Below are 17,671 nucleotides of genomic sequence, written 5' to 3'. Positions count from 1 at the left end.
ATGCAGCAAAGCTTTAACCTCCGTACCTTGCCTTCACCTGTAATACTCTGCCGTGAGCCACCTATATGTCCAGTACCCAGAGAGACTTGATTCTCAAGAGTTTTAGAGGTAACTTCGACATTTTCTACGTATGTTATTAGGTCCATCGCACGTATGTGTAAGTCTAGTCAAGATCAGTCGGGCTAGCGGCATGAATGTTTAGATGTTTTCATCAACGCTATTGTACCCGGCTATCATAAGGAGTTGAACACATCATCAGAGACCAGCTCCTCAGAAAGATTACCTCCCGCTAATTACCAATCCAAACGCATTACCAAGTACCTCATCTACCACAACATCTTGATCAGGCCGAAATCTAAATACCGTACAGCCTACATCAACGCCAGATTTTCCAATCCGCTGATGTTATCCCAGTGTATGCGGCAACGTCCTTGAGTTTGATCCCTGTATCCAAGGACTCTACCTTACACAAGAAAAAAGTGAACAGGTTTGCAGACTACATTAACGTAAAAGTATGCAAAGTAGGTAGCCTAACGTCGATGTAGACTCTAGGGTGTTTAATTTTTCCCTAGGTTGGCGTGACCCCCCTCTCAAGGTGCGACATCCTTCGGCATCCCATCAACCCCCAGATCAATCTCCTTGTCCAGATTCTCCAAGAACCCTTTGCCGCGGAAATCCTCCTTGCCAACCACCTTGTCCATTATACCCGCAACCTCCTCACACTTGTTATACCACATCCTCTCGTAATTGTACTCGTCCGCGGAACCATCCGGCATCATGATCCACTCAGGTATCGCGCCTTTCTCTTGCTCATTATCCTTGTACCACCAAAACCTCGCCGTATCATCCTCTTTTGTGCGCCAGTTACCGCGGTTCCAGTTGTGTTTCAGCGGAGAGTGCTTGTCCCATCCGCGGACCAGATGGCGGTAGTAGGCGATGGGGTGGATGTATTCGTTTGTGTCGCCCAGGTCGCGCAATTTGGTCCATTTCGGCGCTTTGGTATCTTCGTTGTAACACTCGACTTCTTCGTGGCCGGGCATGCGTTGCCAAGATCCGATGAAGTAGTATATGCCGCTGTAGGAGTCTACGAGGGGACCTGTGCCCCAGCTGAAGTCGAAGTTGGTGTGTGAGTGGGGCGGAGAACGCGGCGGGGGTTTGAGTGTATCGTGGCCGATGCCAGGAATGGAGATCTTTGGGAGCAGATTCCAGGCTTTTTGAAGGAGGTTCTGGTGGTGATAGGTGCAAGCGAAGCGGAGTCGGAAGAGCCAGCGCGTGTACTGGTCCATGGACAGCTGGAAGGCATGGCGGTCGATGGTAAGGTAAGGGGAGATGACTTGAAGCATCCAGCAGAGGGTTGCTGTGGAGATGTTTTCCGAATCTCCCTTCATGTCACCGAAAGCGTCTTGTGAACCACCGCCGATATTTGTATGCACACCAGGGAACCAAACCTGCTTCAGCTCCGGTGTTGGTCTGTTGGGATCGTCGACCAGATCTTTGGGGATGTACCAGAGAGTAGGGCGGAAAGCCTTCCGACGCTCATCCAGAGCCAACGCCTGGAATGCATGCTCGATATCTACAGACTGTTAGCGAGAATCACAAAGCTTCGACACCACTAAAACTCACGCTCCGTCAGCTCGACATTGTGAAACCCATACTTCGTCCTCGACCACGCCAGATCAATACCAATCAGATCAGGTACACCCAACGAGCCGACAGTGTCCCACACACCAACCACCTTCACCTTCCTGCTACCCTCGCTGACAGCAAGCTCACCATGCGGTCGAATATCCCATACTTCCGCCAGCAGTTTGAGATCATGCCAGTCGATGTTCCTGACATCCACGCCCTCTTTCTCCATCTGCAGACCCTTTTCGCTGAGCTTGCCTTGGGTGAACCATCTGTATTCATTCGTCTCCCGAAAGTCAACACCCTCTTCGTTTCTTTGATACAGACGATACAGCTCCGGGAAGAATTGCATGTTGATTGGTGCAATCACGCCGATATCCGAGACCAGCCCGGCAACCGCACGTGCGGTATAAGCTCCTCTCGAAAAACCGAAGCAAAATATTTCATCGCCCGGCTCGTAGTTTTGCACAATGAAGTTGTAGGCTTCGATGACATTCTCTGCGAGACCGGCTCCCGTGCCACCTTGTCGTCGCCTCTCAGAGGTACTGAGATTCCCGGTTCCTATCCCGGAGTCATAGTACACAATCTGATGGAATTTCTTCGACGCGTCGTCCCTGTCGGTGCCAACACGCGCTATCAAGCGACAGAGTCTGGCAACATTTGAGGGTATGTTGTCTTTGCTGCTGACGCTCGATTGCCATGTGCCATCGCAGCAGATCACTAGCCGTCGTCTCCAGGCGGTGTTGTCGTTGACCATGATGGCAGAATGCAAGTTTGTGTAGGTAATTGGGGAGAGTAGAACAGAAGGTTGGTCGTCTGTAGAGCGCAATGTCGATTATAGGAAGGAGGAATGCGTATAAACAAATACCAGAACGCTGATCAGATACCAAGGCTGAATCGTAGGCAAGCGCGTCGGACGTCGTTATATGACACTCAGGGGTAAGCAAAAAGACAAGTAAGTACACGCAGCACAAAAGACGAAGCTGACCGGTTCCAAGCCACGAAGCTGCATTCAGGCAATGGGGCAATGAGGCAGCGCAACTCTTCTAATTTATCCTCATCGAGTCGTACACCGCGAATGGTCGATCACCGAATGCCCATGACGGACGCCTAATTCCCCATGTCGCCAATGCGCCCGCCGCATTGTCCAGGTGCGGCTGAAGGAGGCTGCCAAGCGACCTGTTTGAGCGGGATGAAGCGCTGCTCCTACCCGCACGCCTTTGCATTTTCACCGAAGGACGGGTCAGACTGCGAACGCCTTCAGGATGGTCTGATATGGCGCGGAGGGGTTGGGGTGAGAATTGCTCGCGTTGCGCGCGTCGGCGCGCTGTCTGAACAGGAGAGAATGCGGTGTGCGTGTATGGGGCTTGTGCACGCGATCATCATTGCCGTCGCTACTTAGCTTTGCTGTTTGAACTTTGATCGCGATATCGAAAACACTGTTTGTGCGCGTGTGGATAGTTGTGAACTGATCAATGTGTGATGGGTGTTGGGGGATCATGGGCGGGGTCCGAGGCGCGGGCAACGCGGTCAAGGCGTGTCAGCTGTTGCCCGAACCCTGAAGTAAAAATATTCAGGCAACGGCAGGCACAGCCCATCTCCAACTCAAAATGCTACAGCAACAGTCAGATTACTGTCGAAAGCTGCATTCTTGTTACACCAATGTCAGCTCAATACTTGCTTGTTTCACTCGGCACGTGCATGCTGTCTCAAAAAAAGGCCGAGTGTGCTTGCACTGCCAGAAGGCGGCGGCAATGTACCAACATTGATTCATCTTGTCAATACCTTATATCCAAAAAGCGGTCTATACTATCGTCGAACATCAAATCGTGACCAACAGTCGCTGAAGCGCAAATCCGTGGAGTATCCCAGTGCCGTCTGTCGCGATATGGCGCCATTTTGGCGCAATCCCAGAGCATCGTTGTGGCAGCCGCAGGCGTGCCTATATAACGCCCACCATCCTAACATGAAAAGAACGCTTAATCGCTGAACATTACAAGACTCCTTGCTGAAACTTGTACGACAAACTCGCGAGTCGTCAACCACTCACATTGAGCGAGGTGAGTTACCAGCTGTATGCGGCCGACTGCCGTATTGGGATCCATCATTAAAACCCTCGAAGCTTTCACCTGATGACATCCTTCTCAGATCGTTGTCGTCGCCCATGTCGACATCTTCCATCTCGTACCGGCCCGCCCCATTCGGGTTCTGCGGCGGTCCCATATTGGCAAAAGAACTGTATTGCCGCGGGGGCGCCGCGGGAGGAACGCCAGCACTGCTGATTTGTTCTGCGAGGCTGGGCTTCTCCGCCAGATTGTTAAGCATGGCGCGACTTGCGTCCAACATCGATACGGCGTACTCGAGGAAGTCCGCTCGCTTGGAAGAGACGGAAAGCGTCCAGCGGTACTCGCATAGCCTGAGCTTGTAGAACTCGGCTTCCTCCTTGGCGGGTGCTGTAGCCCACAACAGCGACCCAAAGGTGCCAATGAGGGTAAAGTTGACTTTGGAAGCAAAGTACCAGAAGCCCTGCAGGTGTTCTGGCTTCAGACGGTTCACAAAGTCCATAGCAGAGATCAGCCGCGTCTTCGCGGCGTTGCGGCACATAAAGAGGCCGTAAGAGTCGGGGTTGGTGGAGTCGAGCGACTGCACTATGCGCCTGTGCAGCGTAATCTCCGTCGCAAAGTACGCAAGATGCAGATACCCCGTCGAAGTGAGCTTGCCCTTCTCGGGAACGTTCATCTTCACCTCGGCGGGTAGCTTCTCGTGCCATTGACGGAGCTTGATTTGCACAGGCTTAGCTCGTGCGAGGATCAGCTCGGTCGACTTTCTCCCTGCATCGGCAAAGTCGTGGATCGCCGTTTGGGTGTAAAATGTGTCCATGACCTCGGCCATGATCTGCGTGAGCCCGATCATCTGGGCAAACAGTATCCGGCCTCGGTGGCTCTCTATCTGCTCCTCCTCTGTCTCTTCCTGGCGAGTCTCGTACCCATCTCCTTCTTCAACAAAATCGTCTTCTGTGATAGGCTTCACTGCCCAGTTGGCATTGAAGATGTGCGATGGCCGGCCATGAATGAGCGAGCTCCACTTGTCTTGCATGTACAACGCCCATGCGATGCGCTTCCTCAAGCCACGCTCCCAGAGAGGAACTGACCACGATGAGCAGTCGAGATGCAGACCTAGTTCTTGACCAATAGCCACCAGCTGTGTTGTCAAGCTCCAAGAGTCCGCTTCAGGACGTTGCAACAACAACAAGCCCGCTTGTATCGTTGACAGTTTGGGGCGCTCCATACCCAGTGTGAGCGCCTTCATAGCAATTGCTTCCAGCCGCGTTGCATCAGGTCTGGAGTAGTTTGCTAGCTTGGGGTCGAGAGACCACCAGTTGAGCGCCAGGATGTACATACCAGCCAACAAGGCCGGTGAAAAGCCTCGATCGCCTCTGCGATATCGCTCAACAAACAGATGTTTCTGGATGATGGGGTAGTTGGGATGTACTACTTGGAAGTATAGATCTAGTAAAGCAGGGCCGTGTGGGTGCACAAGCTGCTCAACCTGACCCAACGCCTCAGACTCGCCGGCGAAGTCTTGTGTGTTCTCGTCAGGTAGCATGATGAAACATTCATGATCATTCACACGTCGAAGCGTACCAAGGTCGAAGGTCGACTCGTTACGGGTGTCGAACTGTGATAGGCCAATGAGCAGCGAATCGAATGGAGAACTCAGACCGATGTATCTGCTATGTTGGCGTCGTTGCAGCCCTAATGTCTCTCCAAATTGAGGCAAGTGAAGACTCGCTATTTGAGATAATGAGGGTTGCGGTGGTGGTGGACTTGGCGCAGTTGCTGTGATGGTCGGTGTTGATAGTGCTAGTGGCGGAGGATCTGAGTCGACGGATCTGCCAGAGGATGTCAGCACGACATCCAACTACACGCCGATGAACCAGAAGATCTAGCGAAGGCCACAGCTCCTGGTGCCACGACCACATGCGGGATGGAAAAAGCAAGTAGTGCCACACATGCGCACGTGACCTGGTAGCGTGACGCAAGAGGCATAGCAGATGTCGGAAGTGATATATCTACGCGAGCCGTGGACGTGAAGCAGTAGCGGGGTGGCCTAAACATACCTCTTCTTGGTGTTGTTTGGCGAGTCTTTCTTCTCACCGTCGACGACCTTCCTCTTTCGCGGCAGTGGGCTTTGTACGAAGGTACACTCCTGCTTGTGGAACTCGCACAAGACACACAAGGCAGCGCCCTCGTGTATCACACAGCGGCTCTTCCTCCTTCGGCACGCGTCACAAGGGCGTTCCCTCCGTGAGCGGATGTTAGATACTGGACCGTTGTTGGACGTGGGCTTGCTCAAGCTCTCTTTGCTGGATGGTGACTTCTGTATCGTGCGAGGACGAGCTGGTGCTATAGAGACAACAGGACGTGGGCCCATAGCCGGCTGCTGCATTGCTACGGCCGTCATGGCTAGCTGGCGTGGTGGAAGGGTGCGATAAGGCTATGATAGACTACGGCCCGTTGGCTAGTTTCCGAATCAGGGTGCAAGTATCTCGCTATCGGAAGCAGGGTTCGTGACAGGTCTTATCGCGTGGGAGATAGGTAGTTCAATCGGTATATGGGAGATATCCCGGAAATGCAAATCCAGTTGGGTAATCCAATGGAGAGTCAGACGAGTCCTACTTAGGGCCCTAGGTTGCCGGTAACGGCGGCGAGGAGTATGAGGTGACTGATGGTTCGCGCCGTCATTGAAGGTCTACGAAAGAAGTAGAGGATGGGCGGAGGCGGGCGGGATGGCGGGATAAGCCTGGCCTTGGAGCTTGGAGACCTAGAACCCTGTGTGGGGAGAGAGCAGGCGCATAATCGGGGGTGGCAGTTGTATATACTGGAGTGTCGCTGGAGAGCGCGCTGCGAGAGTCTTTTGTGGCAGACATGTGCTCGGGATGGGTTTCAAGATGCAGGGTGCACGGATGTTGCTTGGAGGTAAGCTGGATGGGCTCTAGCGGCTTCCTGCATTCTATCTTACGTACAGCCGAGAGATAAGGACTTTGCGGTGGGCCAATGGTCGCCGTGCATGGCTTCCCCCACCTGAATAATGTGATCTTTCCATTACTCCAGCTCTTGCTTATCTGTGCGTCTGTACTACACAGGATCCAGTTTAACTGTCTAGAGGAATTACTCTTATGTACTCGTTACCATACTCCATAGTTTTAGTATTGGCGCATGCACGTCACCCACGGCTACGCATCATTATCTCTCGCCTAGCACTTGTAAACAGTTGACGACCGTTGGAGGGACCTTGCAGCTGACAGTTGCACCGCTGAATTTTCGTCGGTGCAGCCTCGACAGCACATGGCACGACGTGATGGATCCAGCATTTTGCCACGTTCCGAGGTTTTCACGAGTCGCCTCATCGCGAGGCAGCTCGCCCGACCATGCCAGTATCCATGGTTATGGTATGAACGGCCTCCGCACGTGTCGCGTGTTCTCCACAAGCCCTACTGCCATACTTAGCATAGACCCCTCGATAGCGATCTCCGCTCCGCTCTGCCCTGGTCTCATTTCTCACCGCTCGCACTTCAGGCAAAACGCTTTCCGCTCCGACCACCGGCAGTGCGCAGGACCCGAATATCTCCGCCAATCCTAGTCAACGAGTTACATCCTGCCGTTGCATCTTGCCGTTGATGTCATAGCACTTTTCGCCGTTGACGCGATTCAGGGAGGCTGGGTGAAGAACCGCGGCGCCGCCAAACCTCCCAAGACCGAAGAAGGCTGGAAAATCGGATGCGATCTACGCCAGTGTACGTAAAACGCAGCCTTAGCCTCGCACTGCCAACGACCTCAGACTTGGGTTGCGATGCTGCGGGATGACAGATGGATACCCAGCAGCACGCTCAGTACTTCCACATTCGTCCTCGCTTAAACTACCGTTTAATCTCTCAACAACGGAACGATATATCCTCCTCCGAGTACTGGAGGTCGTTGTTGAAAGGCCCGTAAAGAAAGTCAGATCCCAATATTCCCCTCATCGCCCGCTTGATGCGACTGGCCTAAGTACCGGAATGAAATCCGTCCGCTCAACCGCATGTAGATTTGAAAGACCATGGGTTCGTGGTTGACATTACGAGATCTTTAAGCGCAGATCCGCATGTGAGAGACTAGAGGGTGTGGATTCTGCCCAGGCTGATGACATCTCAGGGAAAGTCGGGCCGCTTTTCTCCGGAGTGTGAATCATCCACTCCGTCGTCACGACTACATGTTGCGCCCTCTGAAGAGTCAGTCTAACCATTCTTCGTGCACTTTCACTGGATGTATACGAGAGTCCTTGACTCGATAGTCCAAAAACCTGCCTCCTAGCCGTTGGAGTTTTTACGTCGTGTCTGCTTGAGCATATAAAAGGAGCCAGGTATACCTTGACAATGCCCAGGTAACAAAGTGGCAACACATCGTAGACGAAGCCTAAGCCTACAACGTCAGTCTTTAGCCACCGCTGCAGGAATACGTGTAGGATGACGAACCCTCGATTTGTCGTGAATCTACAGTCAGCATCTCCTTGCCGCTAGCTTACTCTTGAGACCTGCAATATATCGTACCCTTGGGTTTCGGGTTGATTGATCTTCAAGATCTACTCATACGTTGAACTTCCTCAGATTCTAGATTGATATTGCGGAAAACCCCTATTTCTAGATGGCCGCAATGGACACTATGCAGCACGGGGCGACAACGAGCATGTTGCTCCGGCATCCGAAGAAAGCATCCGGGGCTATAGAGGCATTGCCATGGTGCTTGATGTTGGCCTGTCCGCCTATGTTCGCTGTTGGTGTTGACTCAATATCCTCTTCCCCATCAAGTAAACACAAGCAAACAGGTTAAGAAAAACTTACGCAGGGACCGAGATTGACATGTGGGTAGACCAGAAAGCGAGGAGGGTGTGGGACGCGCTAGATTCGGTCCGTATGAGTATGCATACGTCAAGTTGCGCTCTCCGTGGCACTCTGGTGCAAAAAGGTCTTTTCAACAAGTATCAGATTTGGACCAGGTGAAGTAGCTATGGATCTATCATAAATCCTCGTAGCAATTAACAACCATATACTTAATCCATATTCTCTTGCCCAATGTCCAGTACTCCTTGCACCTCCTGCCTCGGCCATATGTACATTTGTGGGCTTCGGGTACCCTATCATAATGGATATAGAGACGCGCTTTCGACCCGGTCGTAAACCTACAACCCCAGCGCATCGATCATACCACCGTAATCATATCGTCGTTATATTTAACGCGCCTCGCTGAAAATGGATAAAGAAGGTATCGCGAATAGGCCGTCTCGTGTGCCATGGTGGTGCGCGCAGCTGTTGCGCGTGTTCGGTTAACGTAGAGTAGACCTTTGGCTGCGCCGCGGTTCGATGGTGGATCAGTGCATGGGAGGCTGATAGTTGATCGGTCGCCTGTTGGAGGATTAGCTTGCAGCGCGCGGTGCATGCTCTGACACAACGTACTTGAAAAGCAAAATGTGAGGTTCTGGTTCATGGACCTCGTAGTGCTCCCATCCCAAACTCTGTCTCCAAGTCAGCATATATGTTGCAGCCTGCACTTAAGCCACGCGTACCTGTGTGATGCCCAGTGCCCGCCATTCCTCCTCCCACAGCAGCTTCAGTGTGCCTCGCGCGCCGTCAAAGTAGTCTTTTGGGATAGCCTTCAGCATTTGCTTGGGCAGCTGCACATGGCGGTATTCGTATGCGTCGTCCGAGTATCTGTGATCGCGGTCAATAAAGAAAACGCGCTGACCGCCTCTTGTGTTGACAACCCACCTCGCCGAGTAATGGATCGCGTCGACAAATTCATCCAGCTTTTCCTTCTCGTGGTCCGAAAGCGGGCGCGGCTTCTTGTTTCGGCGCGTGAAGTCGATATCCAACTCGCCCGACATTGTGCGCGTAGGGTGGTGTGAGGAGCTCGTGTGCTCCGAGGTCGTCAGTGGGGTGTCGGCGGGTGGTAGAAGCGAGCGGGGCGGGCAGCTAGCGGGAAGTCGCAGTCGTAGATGTGGGAAGAAGAAGCGCTTGGATGCAGAGGTTCGTGTTCGGGCGCGTCGGGCGTGCAGTTATCGAGCAAGATGAAGAATAGTTCAAGTAAATGACCCCAAACAGCTCTTGTTTACCCAGTCATGAAATTTGGTCGATTGTCCAAGCTTCTACGCTAACTCGGCTGCAGCCTAGCGTAACCGTCTTACCACGTTCTTACCGCTGGGCAACGTCTTTCACCCCTGCATCTGCATCTCCGCTGATCGACGTGCAGTCGAGTTTCGATGCAGACGTGCTCTAATGCGAGCTTACGTACGCTTTCTATCTACGGTCACCGTTGTCTCTGTTCTTCTTCATCCTCAGACATCTCCGGGCATCAAGACCGCCTCACTATTTCACCACAGCAACCAGCCACACCTTATACAAGGCAAAATTTAAACACCGCGGAGCCTACGTCAAGATGAAAACTTGCAAATTAGGCGACCCAACGTCAATGTAGGCTCCAGACCTATTCAGGTTCTTCCTTGTATGAGGTGGCCACGAATTTCATCTTGTACTAGTTACATGCGAATCGTTGATGAAGCTGCATACATGTCTGGAGGACCCGTGTCTTTCACCTTGCAGTTCTTTCTTTAATCGCATACTGTCCAATATCTGAAGCTATGAACATCCACTCCAAGCACGGGTAAGCCTATGCGGCGTGCGCGTACGCTTACATTTGTTCCTGATTGACAATCGCTGATGGGTGGGAGCATAGTCCGTTATCGACTCCAACCACTCCGCTGTTCTCGGTTCTCTTAGGACACATTGGCAGTGGCTTCTCTCTGCCACCTCTACGAATCTTGTGCTCCTGTTCAAATAGCTTTTCTAGCATCTCGCGCTCTGCACAGCCTCGCAACCAGGGTGTCTTCGTATCCAAGTTCGGCCGCCCAAACACACTCACCAACTGAGCACTGGCCTCCTCGTTTGACCACTTTCGGATGGAGGCCTTGTGCAGTCGCTTCAACCCCACATCCCACGCTCTTGAGTTGAGTTGACTGTGCTGTAACACATCCTCCAGAACCGCGTCTTCTTCTTCCATCTGCTTCTTTTCCTGTCTGGCGCGTTTCAGGTATCGTGTCAAGAGGGTGATTGGGACTGCAAGGCCGATGATGCCAGCGAGGACAATCGCAAGAATGGCGCCAATAGGGCGTGTGTCTCCTGGCGTTGCATCTCTATACATGGATGGAACCAGTATCGAAGGGTGTGTTTGCTGAGAGCGCGCTGTTGAGGTGAGGTGTGTATTCCTCGGTATGTCGCCAATCAGCGAATTTGCGTGACCACTCTCTCTGAAACCAAAGTCCGAATTGAAAATCTGGCTAGTTGTGCTATCTAGAAGGGCCTCCGAAGCCTTTCCGTAGAAGCTTTCTGGCATACCAGGGTACGGATGCGTGTCGACATCAATATGGTCTCCTTCGATGTTGCCCATGACACACAACGTCAAATTCGGTTAATGTCGAGAATGTCTGAGCTTTCGCAGATACAAAGATACTATGTTTGCCTGCTGGTCCATGGAGCTCAGCGTATCATTTGTACGATCCGGGTTCGGGTAAAGGGGCGGAACACAGGACTCTAAACAGGTCTTGAAGGTTGTACAACGACTATAACATCACTGGCTATAGCTAATATGTAACTGCTGCTCTACTGGTTGATCGGACGTACATGTATTCTTGACAATCTTATAGCCCAGCTTGAGCGACCATGGTGCTCCTGGGACGCGTAAGAGCTGTCATGGCTACCCTGGGGACGCAGATTCGACTGTGTGGTTCCCAGATCAAGACGATCAGCCACGTCAGTATGCATGCGGCTTTGCACCACAGTCGCGCGATCAAGACAGGCCCAGGGAAAGAGGTGCTTTGGACCAGTCGCACGACATATCCATGCGCCAACGTTCCTTCCAACATGCAAGTATATCCTAGACGCTGATATGAGACAGTGAGAGAGCATATTACTCGAAACGTTCTTTATTACAATTACCTCTAGATGCTTCCATGAACCCTTCTCCAATTTCTCATTCCGTTCGATACTCCCTACACACCATCCCATTCTTATCCGTCCTTTCAACGACCCTAGATCTCTTTGGTACAGCGCCGGTCTCCACCTTCCCATCCCTCCACTCCCACCTCAACTGCTTCTTCGGCCTAACCACCACCGCCTGTGTCATCTCAGGCTTCTTCTCCCCTAAATCCCCATGAACCACATTGGTGCCTTCGTCCGTAACTCCGCGTTCCAACCATTCGCTCGCTCTGTCATCACTTGCGCTCGTCTTGATCTCGGGGAGTAGTTCGATTGATGGCGATGGCGGTACGGACGAGTAGCGTTGCTGTAGGTCTTCGTAGTGCTCCTGTTGTATTTGTTGCCGCGAAAGGCGATGCGATAGGCGGGACTCTCGACCGGACTCGAGATCGAGTAGAGCGGGCTCATGGGCTGGTTGCTGACTGGCCTTTTTCTTGTGTCGATTGACGAGGCGGATGACAAGATAAATCAGCATCAGGATAAGGATCGTAGAGGTCAGAACGATAAGGGCAAGAAAGAGATCTGTTAGAAAGCTCGTATCGGCCATGTCCAACGTGCTCATGGCGAAAATGTCAATTTGCACTAACGCCTGCAAGAGGACAGAATGGAGAGAGTTGCAGATGTGGTGGCGCCTGCTGCGAGAGGTATACTGCAGTACTTAAGGCTGTCAGGTGCAGCATGGGACGTAGCCACTAATTTGCGTGGTACTAAGAGAGCTCTTTGTCAGGTAACCAGACCAGTAAAAGGATTCTGTATCCATGCATGAGCTCAACTGTACGAGGGTCCGGCTAATCTGCTTCGTGGTCGTGTTGTGTTGTGCAAAGTGGTACATAATATGGAAGAGAAAACTTGCATCACTCTTCATCGACTCGAGGGACAACATAGCCCCTTTGAAGGGCGAGGCCTTGCCATGACACACATAAGACACGACTTAGATCAGATCAGGAACGACAGTTCTTTGGTCGATCTAACGGATATTTACAAACCTACAAATTAAGCCGCCTGATCCAACGCGCCCGTGTAGTCATATACAAGCCTAACCCTAACCACCTCATCGCTTCCAACCTTCCTAACCACAAACTTCCTGGTCAATTTCCTCTCACCCCCAATATCCGCGAACCCCCAAATCTGCCACGCAGTCCATTTGTTCGCCTCATTTTCCACAAAGCTCTCAACAATATCTCCATCTTCTGTCTCCTTCAACCACCCTTCTGCAACATACTTTGCATCTTCTTCGCTCACACCTGCAGCTTTCGCTTCTTCCACCGCCTTGGCCAGGGCAATGTAGCGCGAGCGTCCCTTGACGGTGCCGAAGAGCCGGTCGACGTGCTCGCGATAGTGCCAGTCCAGGATACGGGTCTCGGTGGACCCTTTGATGCCACCGGTTATGAGTTGGTCGATCTTGATTTCTGTCGTTGGCGTGTTGTCTTCGCCGTCTATGGTGGTTTGGTAGAGGTGCTGGGTTACAGTCGCTGCACCGAGGGCTTTGCGCGTCAGCCAGCCCATACCCTGCAGGGCGAGGACGGCGTCAAATGCATCCGAGAGGGACTTGTTCTAGGATGTCTTAGAGCGACGTTGCGATGCATAACTTGAAAGTTGCTCAAAACTTACCATGACCCATTTCCCCTCGAGGTTCTTGATATCAGCACTTGCTGGAGCTGCCATATTGCCTAGTATGTTTGTTGGTAGAACGTAGTTTGGTACGATCCGACTTTGTCGTGGGAAGAGCTTCGACAGCTATCGCGGGGCTATGATGATTGGTAGCGGTGGGTACCGTCCTAGCTGGGGTGGCCATGTGCAGTGCATCTTATATGCCGGTCGCCCAAGCACCAAGCCTATCCAGAGACGCCGTGTGGATTAGCACCTGCCTTAGTCGACAATCGCATACTGTCACGTTCGTACCTGAGCGAACATCATGCGTGGCGTCGTGGGAAGGGATGCCGAGGTTCGTCTGCTTTGGGATAGCACCTCCGCGGGGAACCCTGGTCTTCCATCTCATTTGCGCTCGCATCAACTCTCTCCATTCTCCGCAACCACCGACGGCACGCCTCCAGCTTGGGACGGGTCGCATGTGAACACTGCTCGGGAGAAGGCTTCCTGGACGCGTAACTTCCCGTCTACGGATGGATGGGGCCAATCAGAAGAGTATGATACTGGACGCAAAGCGCTGACACGCGATGAGGTGATTCTTAGCTGCATCTTCTCATCATCTCCGATTCCACACTTGTCCTCCTGTGCGCCTTTTGTCGGTCAAGCTCTATCTCCGCCTCCATCGTGGAATCGAGCTTGATGCAGCTCAAACGAGGTGCGAACAGAAGACACCTGGGCATGACCAGGAAGCCGAAAGATGGCTCCAAATTGACGCGATGATGCTGCCCGGCAAATGGCTCAAAAACCGCCGAGTCGTTTGGAAACCTACCATCACGCGCATGTGCGCCAACACTTGGACTTCACTCACTGGAGGAACTTCTGCCACTCCGCAAGAGCTATTCTGAGAACAGTTCCCTCGCCGTACCTTACTCGCATGAGTATTCAGCAGGCGCCGCACGTTTTGGTTCGTGAAATGTTCCGAAACAACGAGCATGTTTCAATGGCCGCCGACATGGTGAGGCTTAGCACGCAAGCATCGTCAGGAACTGCAACAACCGACGGCACAGGGGGGCGAACATCATTAGAGGGTTCACATCTGAGGTAAGGCTGCGACACGGAATGTATGTCGCTGGGGTTGGTCGATGCCTCAGATGTCATGTCCAAACTACCCAGCCGCTCGGTAGTTTTCCCTTCAGCTTCAAATCTGGTTCGCGGGTTGCTTTTGTTTACCAGGCATCTCAACACTTGCTTTGATTATCTGTCTTTCGCGCGCGCTGGAATTCGCATCTCGTATCTTCTTCGTTTCCAAACCTGCATCTTCGTTCGAAGGTCACTTAATTCTCTTGTGGCACAGTGACACAGAGTCTCATCAAACTTCTCGTCACTTGGTCACTCATTGGACGTACATACGGCTTCGCGCAGCACCATCATCATATTGCCCCATTTCAGACGGTTACAAGCGCAGTGAAAGACAATTTCTCACGTTCCAATCGATCTTGCGATCTCGAATTTTCGCCAGCAAAGCGCCTTACCACCACCCTCATTACTACAGCGGCTCAGGAAGCCCGGGTACATAACGACTTGACCGAACGGTTCCCAACGATACTTTCTTTTTCTCAACGTCCCAAACGGTCAAACTGAACAGAGGGACCGAGCACTCTTTCCCCGCCCGATTGACGTCATATCGCGCAAAAAGCTCGCAGTCGTGCATCGCAGTGACTCCACTGCACGCGTTTGTTTGTCAACAACAACCTACTATATTCACGACACTCGCTCTTGCTGAAAACCCACGCTCGTTCATTATCCTTCCAAAGAAGAATCAATCGCCCCACATTCTTTTACCCGCCACGCGAACACCACACCAACCCATCTCAACACCATATCAATCACCCCCAAACCGCGCACAACCACACAACAATGAAGTCCATCTCCATCCTCATGGCCTTCGCCTCCACTGGCGCCTTCGCATCAGCGATTCACATCCCCAACCTCCAAGACCGCGCCATCGATCCCGCAACCATGAACCCAACACTCCTCTCGGTCTTATCAGTGCTCAAAACAGCTATGCCCACGGGCCCCAACGCACCCATGCCAACAGGCGATATGGAGCCGAATTGGTACCAGAAACTACCTGGAGATGTTAAGAGCCTGTTACCGGAGCTGTATCCCGCTGCTGCGGCTGCGACGTCGGAAGCGGGCGCCGGTGTTGTGAGTCAGGCGCAAAGTACGGATACGATGGTGGTGAGTGCTTCCTCTTCTGCCTCATCACCTTTGACTTCACTATCCGTGTCGTCCTCTGCAATCGTGTCTGCATCTGCATCTGCGTCTGTCTCGGCGTCACTGTCTTCCAACGCCAGCGATCCTTCTCTCGCAACGTCGACATCGACATCCCAAACCACACTTACTAAGACATCGCAGTCTGCGTCTACAATTACCGATGTAGTGTCGCCTTCGTCATTTGAACTATCCTCGGAGAGCGCTTCGCCCACAGCGTCCTCTGCGACTCTAGCCAGCGCTTCAGCTACGCCTTCAAATTCCCCGTCTACTGGCAACAGATTCGTGGTCAGGACAGAGACACTGGCCGCGATTGCTATGTTCAGTGTTGGAGCTGGATTTTGCATCTTCGCATAGCCTTCTACGACTATGTTACCGGGCGTTCGAGGAGACTACGCTGCGATCGGTCCGCATTCTTTCTTCATCTTTTCACGGGTATTTTTCGGAGTTGTATGTGTAGGGAAAAAGCGGAGTACTTTTGGCTGTGGGCCCGACCGCATGACGAGATGATGGCTTTTTCGCGCTGAGCGCTATGCGACGAGCTTTGAGCGGGAGTACAACATGTGCTTTCGCATGTTTATTCTTTGTATATCCTTTTTGAGGTATCCCCACACGACACGATACGAAAGTAATGTAGCTTGTTTGGTCATGTAATTGAAGACGCTACTATGAGTGCTACTGTTCCATCAAATACGTCCTTTCATGCCCCTCACGCAGTATGCTTTACAAGGACACAAACCCCATGACAGCGCCGTTACTCGCTCAGAGACAAAGCACACCCGCAACCCTAACCCCCAAATCCAAGACAGCAAGATGTTCATCACCACCATCCACAAGCCTCTTATCTGTTTCACTAAACACACCCGCAAGCCTAACTTTCTTGACATCCTCAACCCTCTCGTCGTACATAATCTGTTCGTACAACTGACCCACAGTCTGCGAGGCGCTCCACCCTTCTGCAATCATGTTCTCCACCACCTTGGCAATCTCGTTGTAGCGTATCGACTTGGTAGCTGACGACTTGGGGAAGAGCGAGTCGCTGAAGGAGGATAGCGTAGCAGGGGGTAGCACACCCGCGATCTCCGCGATGATAGGAAGAGAAACAGCGGGTGTCTGCGCCGGCGCGGCCGCAGAGTCGATATCCATCTCGTCGTCCTCAACAACAACCTTCTTCTTCTTTTTGCCCCCCGCGCCCTGAGCCTGTACAACAGCGCCCACAAGCCTAGCCGCAGACTGCAAGAACGTGATCGCTTTCCTCAGATCGCCATCTGCGACTCTGACTAATTCCTCCGCAACCCCTTCTTCCAACTGCACATTCTCTAGCCTCGCGATGTCGCCAACGCGCTTAACCGCATTGCCCTGATCGAGACTCTTGAACCGGAACTTCGAACATCTCGACGCAAGCGGATCGATAATGCGAGTGACGTAATTACACACGAGACAGAACCTCGTCATGCGACTGTACGTTTCCATCGTCCTACGGAGCGCACTCTGAGCATCCTGCGTCATGCTGTCCGCCTCATCCAGCACAATGATTTTGAACGGCGGACACGGGTATTTATCTCTGTACCGCACTTGTTTTGTCTCGCCGCTGCTCGCGTCTTCCGTCATGACGTTGTAGGTAGGTGCTACGCTGAGTTGCTGGCGCGCAAAGTCCTTGACTTTTTGACGCACGATGCTGATGCCACGTTCGTCTGAAGCGTTCAGTTCGAGAACGCGTGACTTCATGAGTTCGGGGCCGTAGAGTTCTTTGGCGAGGGCGAGGATTGTAGAGGTTTTTCCCGTGCCTGGCGGGCCGTAGAAGAGCATGTGCGGGAGGTTGGAGGATTGCATGGTGCGGGACAGGATTTGGATTGTGTTGTCTTGGGCTGTTACTTCGGAGAGGGTTTTGGGGCGGCTGTGATGCTGTTAGTGAGGGTGCTGGAGAGGGTGCTGAGGTGTTGCGTTCGTACTATTTCTCAACCCATGGCTGCATGCGATTGGGCTCTTGCTTCGTTGTGGGTGCTTTTGATGAGCTTGCTTTCGCAGCGGCTTGCTGCCTCGCTTTTACGTTGAAGAAATCGGCCATTGTGGTGGTTGTGTGGAGATTGAGGTGTTGGGGTTGGGTTGTTGAGC

The 17,671-nt window shown here is 52.5% G+C and overlaps 6 protein-coding genes across 6 annotated transcripts; 1 reads left to right on the top strand and 5 right to left on the bottom strand.

The window, feature by feature from the left end:
* Window positions 1-590: 590 nt before the first annotated feature.
* Window positions 591-2,383, bottom strand: J4E93_004355 (uncharacterized protein; the record flags this gene model as incomplete). The annotated part of the gene is made up of 2 exons (XM_049342283.1): window positions 591-1,573; window positions 1,624-2,383. The coding sequence occupies 2 exons, from the start codon at window positions 2,381-2,383 to the stop codon at window positions 591-593; spliced, it is 1,743 nt and encodes a 580-aa protein (XP_049200435.1).
* A 1,289-nt stretch (window positions 2,384-3,672) lies between these two features.
* On the bottom strand, window positions 3,673-6,090 carry J4E93_004354 (uncharacterized protein; the record flags this gene model as incomplete). Its single annotated transcript, XM_049342282.1, has 2 exons — window positions 3,673-5,518; window positions 5,747-6,090. The coding sequence occupies 2 exons, from the start codon at window positions 6,088-6,090 to the stop codon at window positions 3,673-3,675; spliced, it is 2,190 nt and encodes a 729-aa protein (XP_049200434.1).
* A 2,943-nt stretch (window positions 6,091-9,033) lies between these two features.
* CKS1 (Cyclin-dependent kinases regulatory subunit (Cell division control protein cks1)) lies at window positions 9,034-9,546 on the bottom strand (the record flags this gene model as incomplete). Its single annotated transcript, XM_049342281.1, has 4 exons — window positions 9,034-9,067; window positions 9,119-9,177; window positions 9,229-9,373; window positions 9,431-9,546. The coding sequence occupies 4 exons, from the start codon at window positions 9,544-9,546 to the stop codon at window positions 9,034-9,036; spliced, it is 354 nt and encodes a 117-aa protein (XP_049200433.1).
* A 3,139-nt stretch (window positions 9,547-12,685) lies between these two features.
* On the bottom strand, window positions 12,686-13,357 carry J4E93_004352 (uncharacterized protein; the record flags this gene model as incomplete). Its single annotated transcript, XM_049342280.1, has 2 exons — window positions 12,686-13,246; window positions 13,304-13,357. The coding sequence occupies 2 exons, from the start codon at window positions 13,355-13,357 to the stop codon at window positions 12,686-12,688; spliced, it is 615 nt and encodes a 204-aa protein (XP_049200432.1).
* A 1,842-nt stretch (window positions 13,358-15,199) lies between these two features.
* Window positions 15,200-15,913, top strand: J4E93_004351 (uncharacterized protein; the record flags this gene model as incomplete). The annotated part of the gene is made up of 2 exons (XM_049342279.1): window positions 15,200-15,490; window positions 15,701-15,913. 2 exons carry the CDS (start codon window positions 15,200-15,202, stop codon window positions 15,911-15,913), a joined length of 504 nt encoding a protein of 167 aa, XP_049200431.1.
* Window positions 15,914-16,318: 405 nt separating this feature from the next.
* On the bottom strand, window positions 16,319-17,624 carry RFC2 (Subunit of heteropentameric Replication factor C (RF-C); the record flags this gene model as incomplete). Its single annotated transcript, XM_049342278.1, has 2 exons — window positions 16,319-17,453; window positions 17,509-17,624. 2 exons carry the CDS (start codon window positions 17,622-17,624, stop codon window positions 16,319-16,321), a joined length of 1,251 nt encoding a protein of 416 aa, XP_049200430.1.
* Window positions 17,625-17,671: the final 47 nt, after the last annotated feature.

The sequence above is a fragment of the Alternaria ventricosa genome (assembly GCF_023758065.1).
Source record: "Alternaria ventricosa strain BMP 2768 chromosome Unknown scaffold_6, whole genome shotgun sequence".
Lineage (NCBI taxonomy): Eukaryota > Fungi > Ascomycota > Dothideomycetes > Pleosporales > Pleosporaceae > Alternaria > Alternaria ventricosa.
This window is presented reverse-complemented; position numbering and strand designations above follow the sequence as displayed.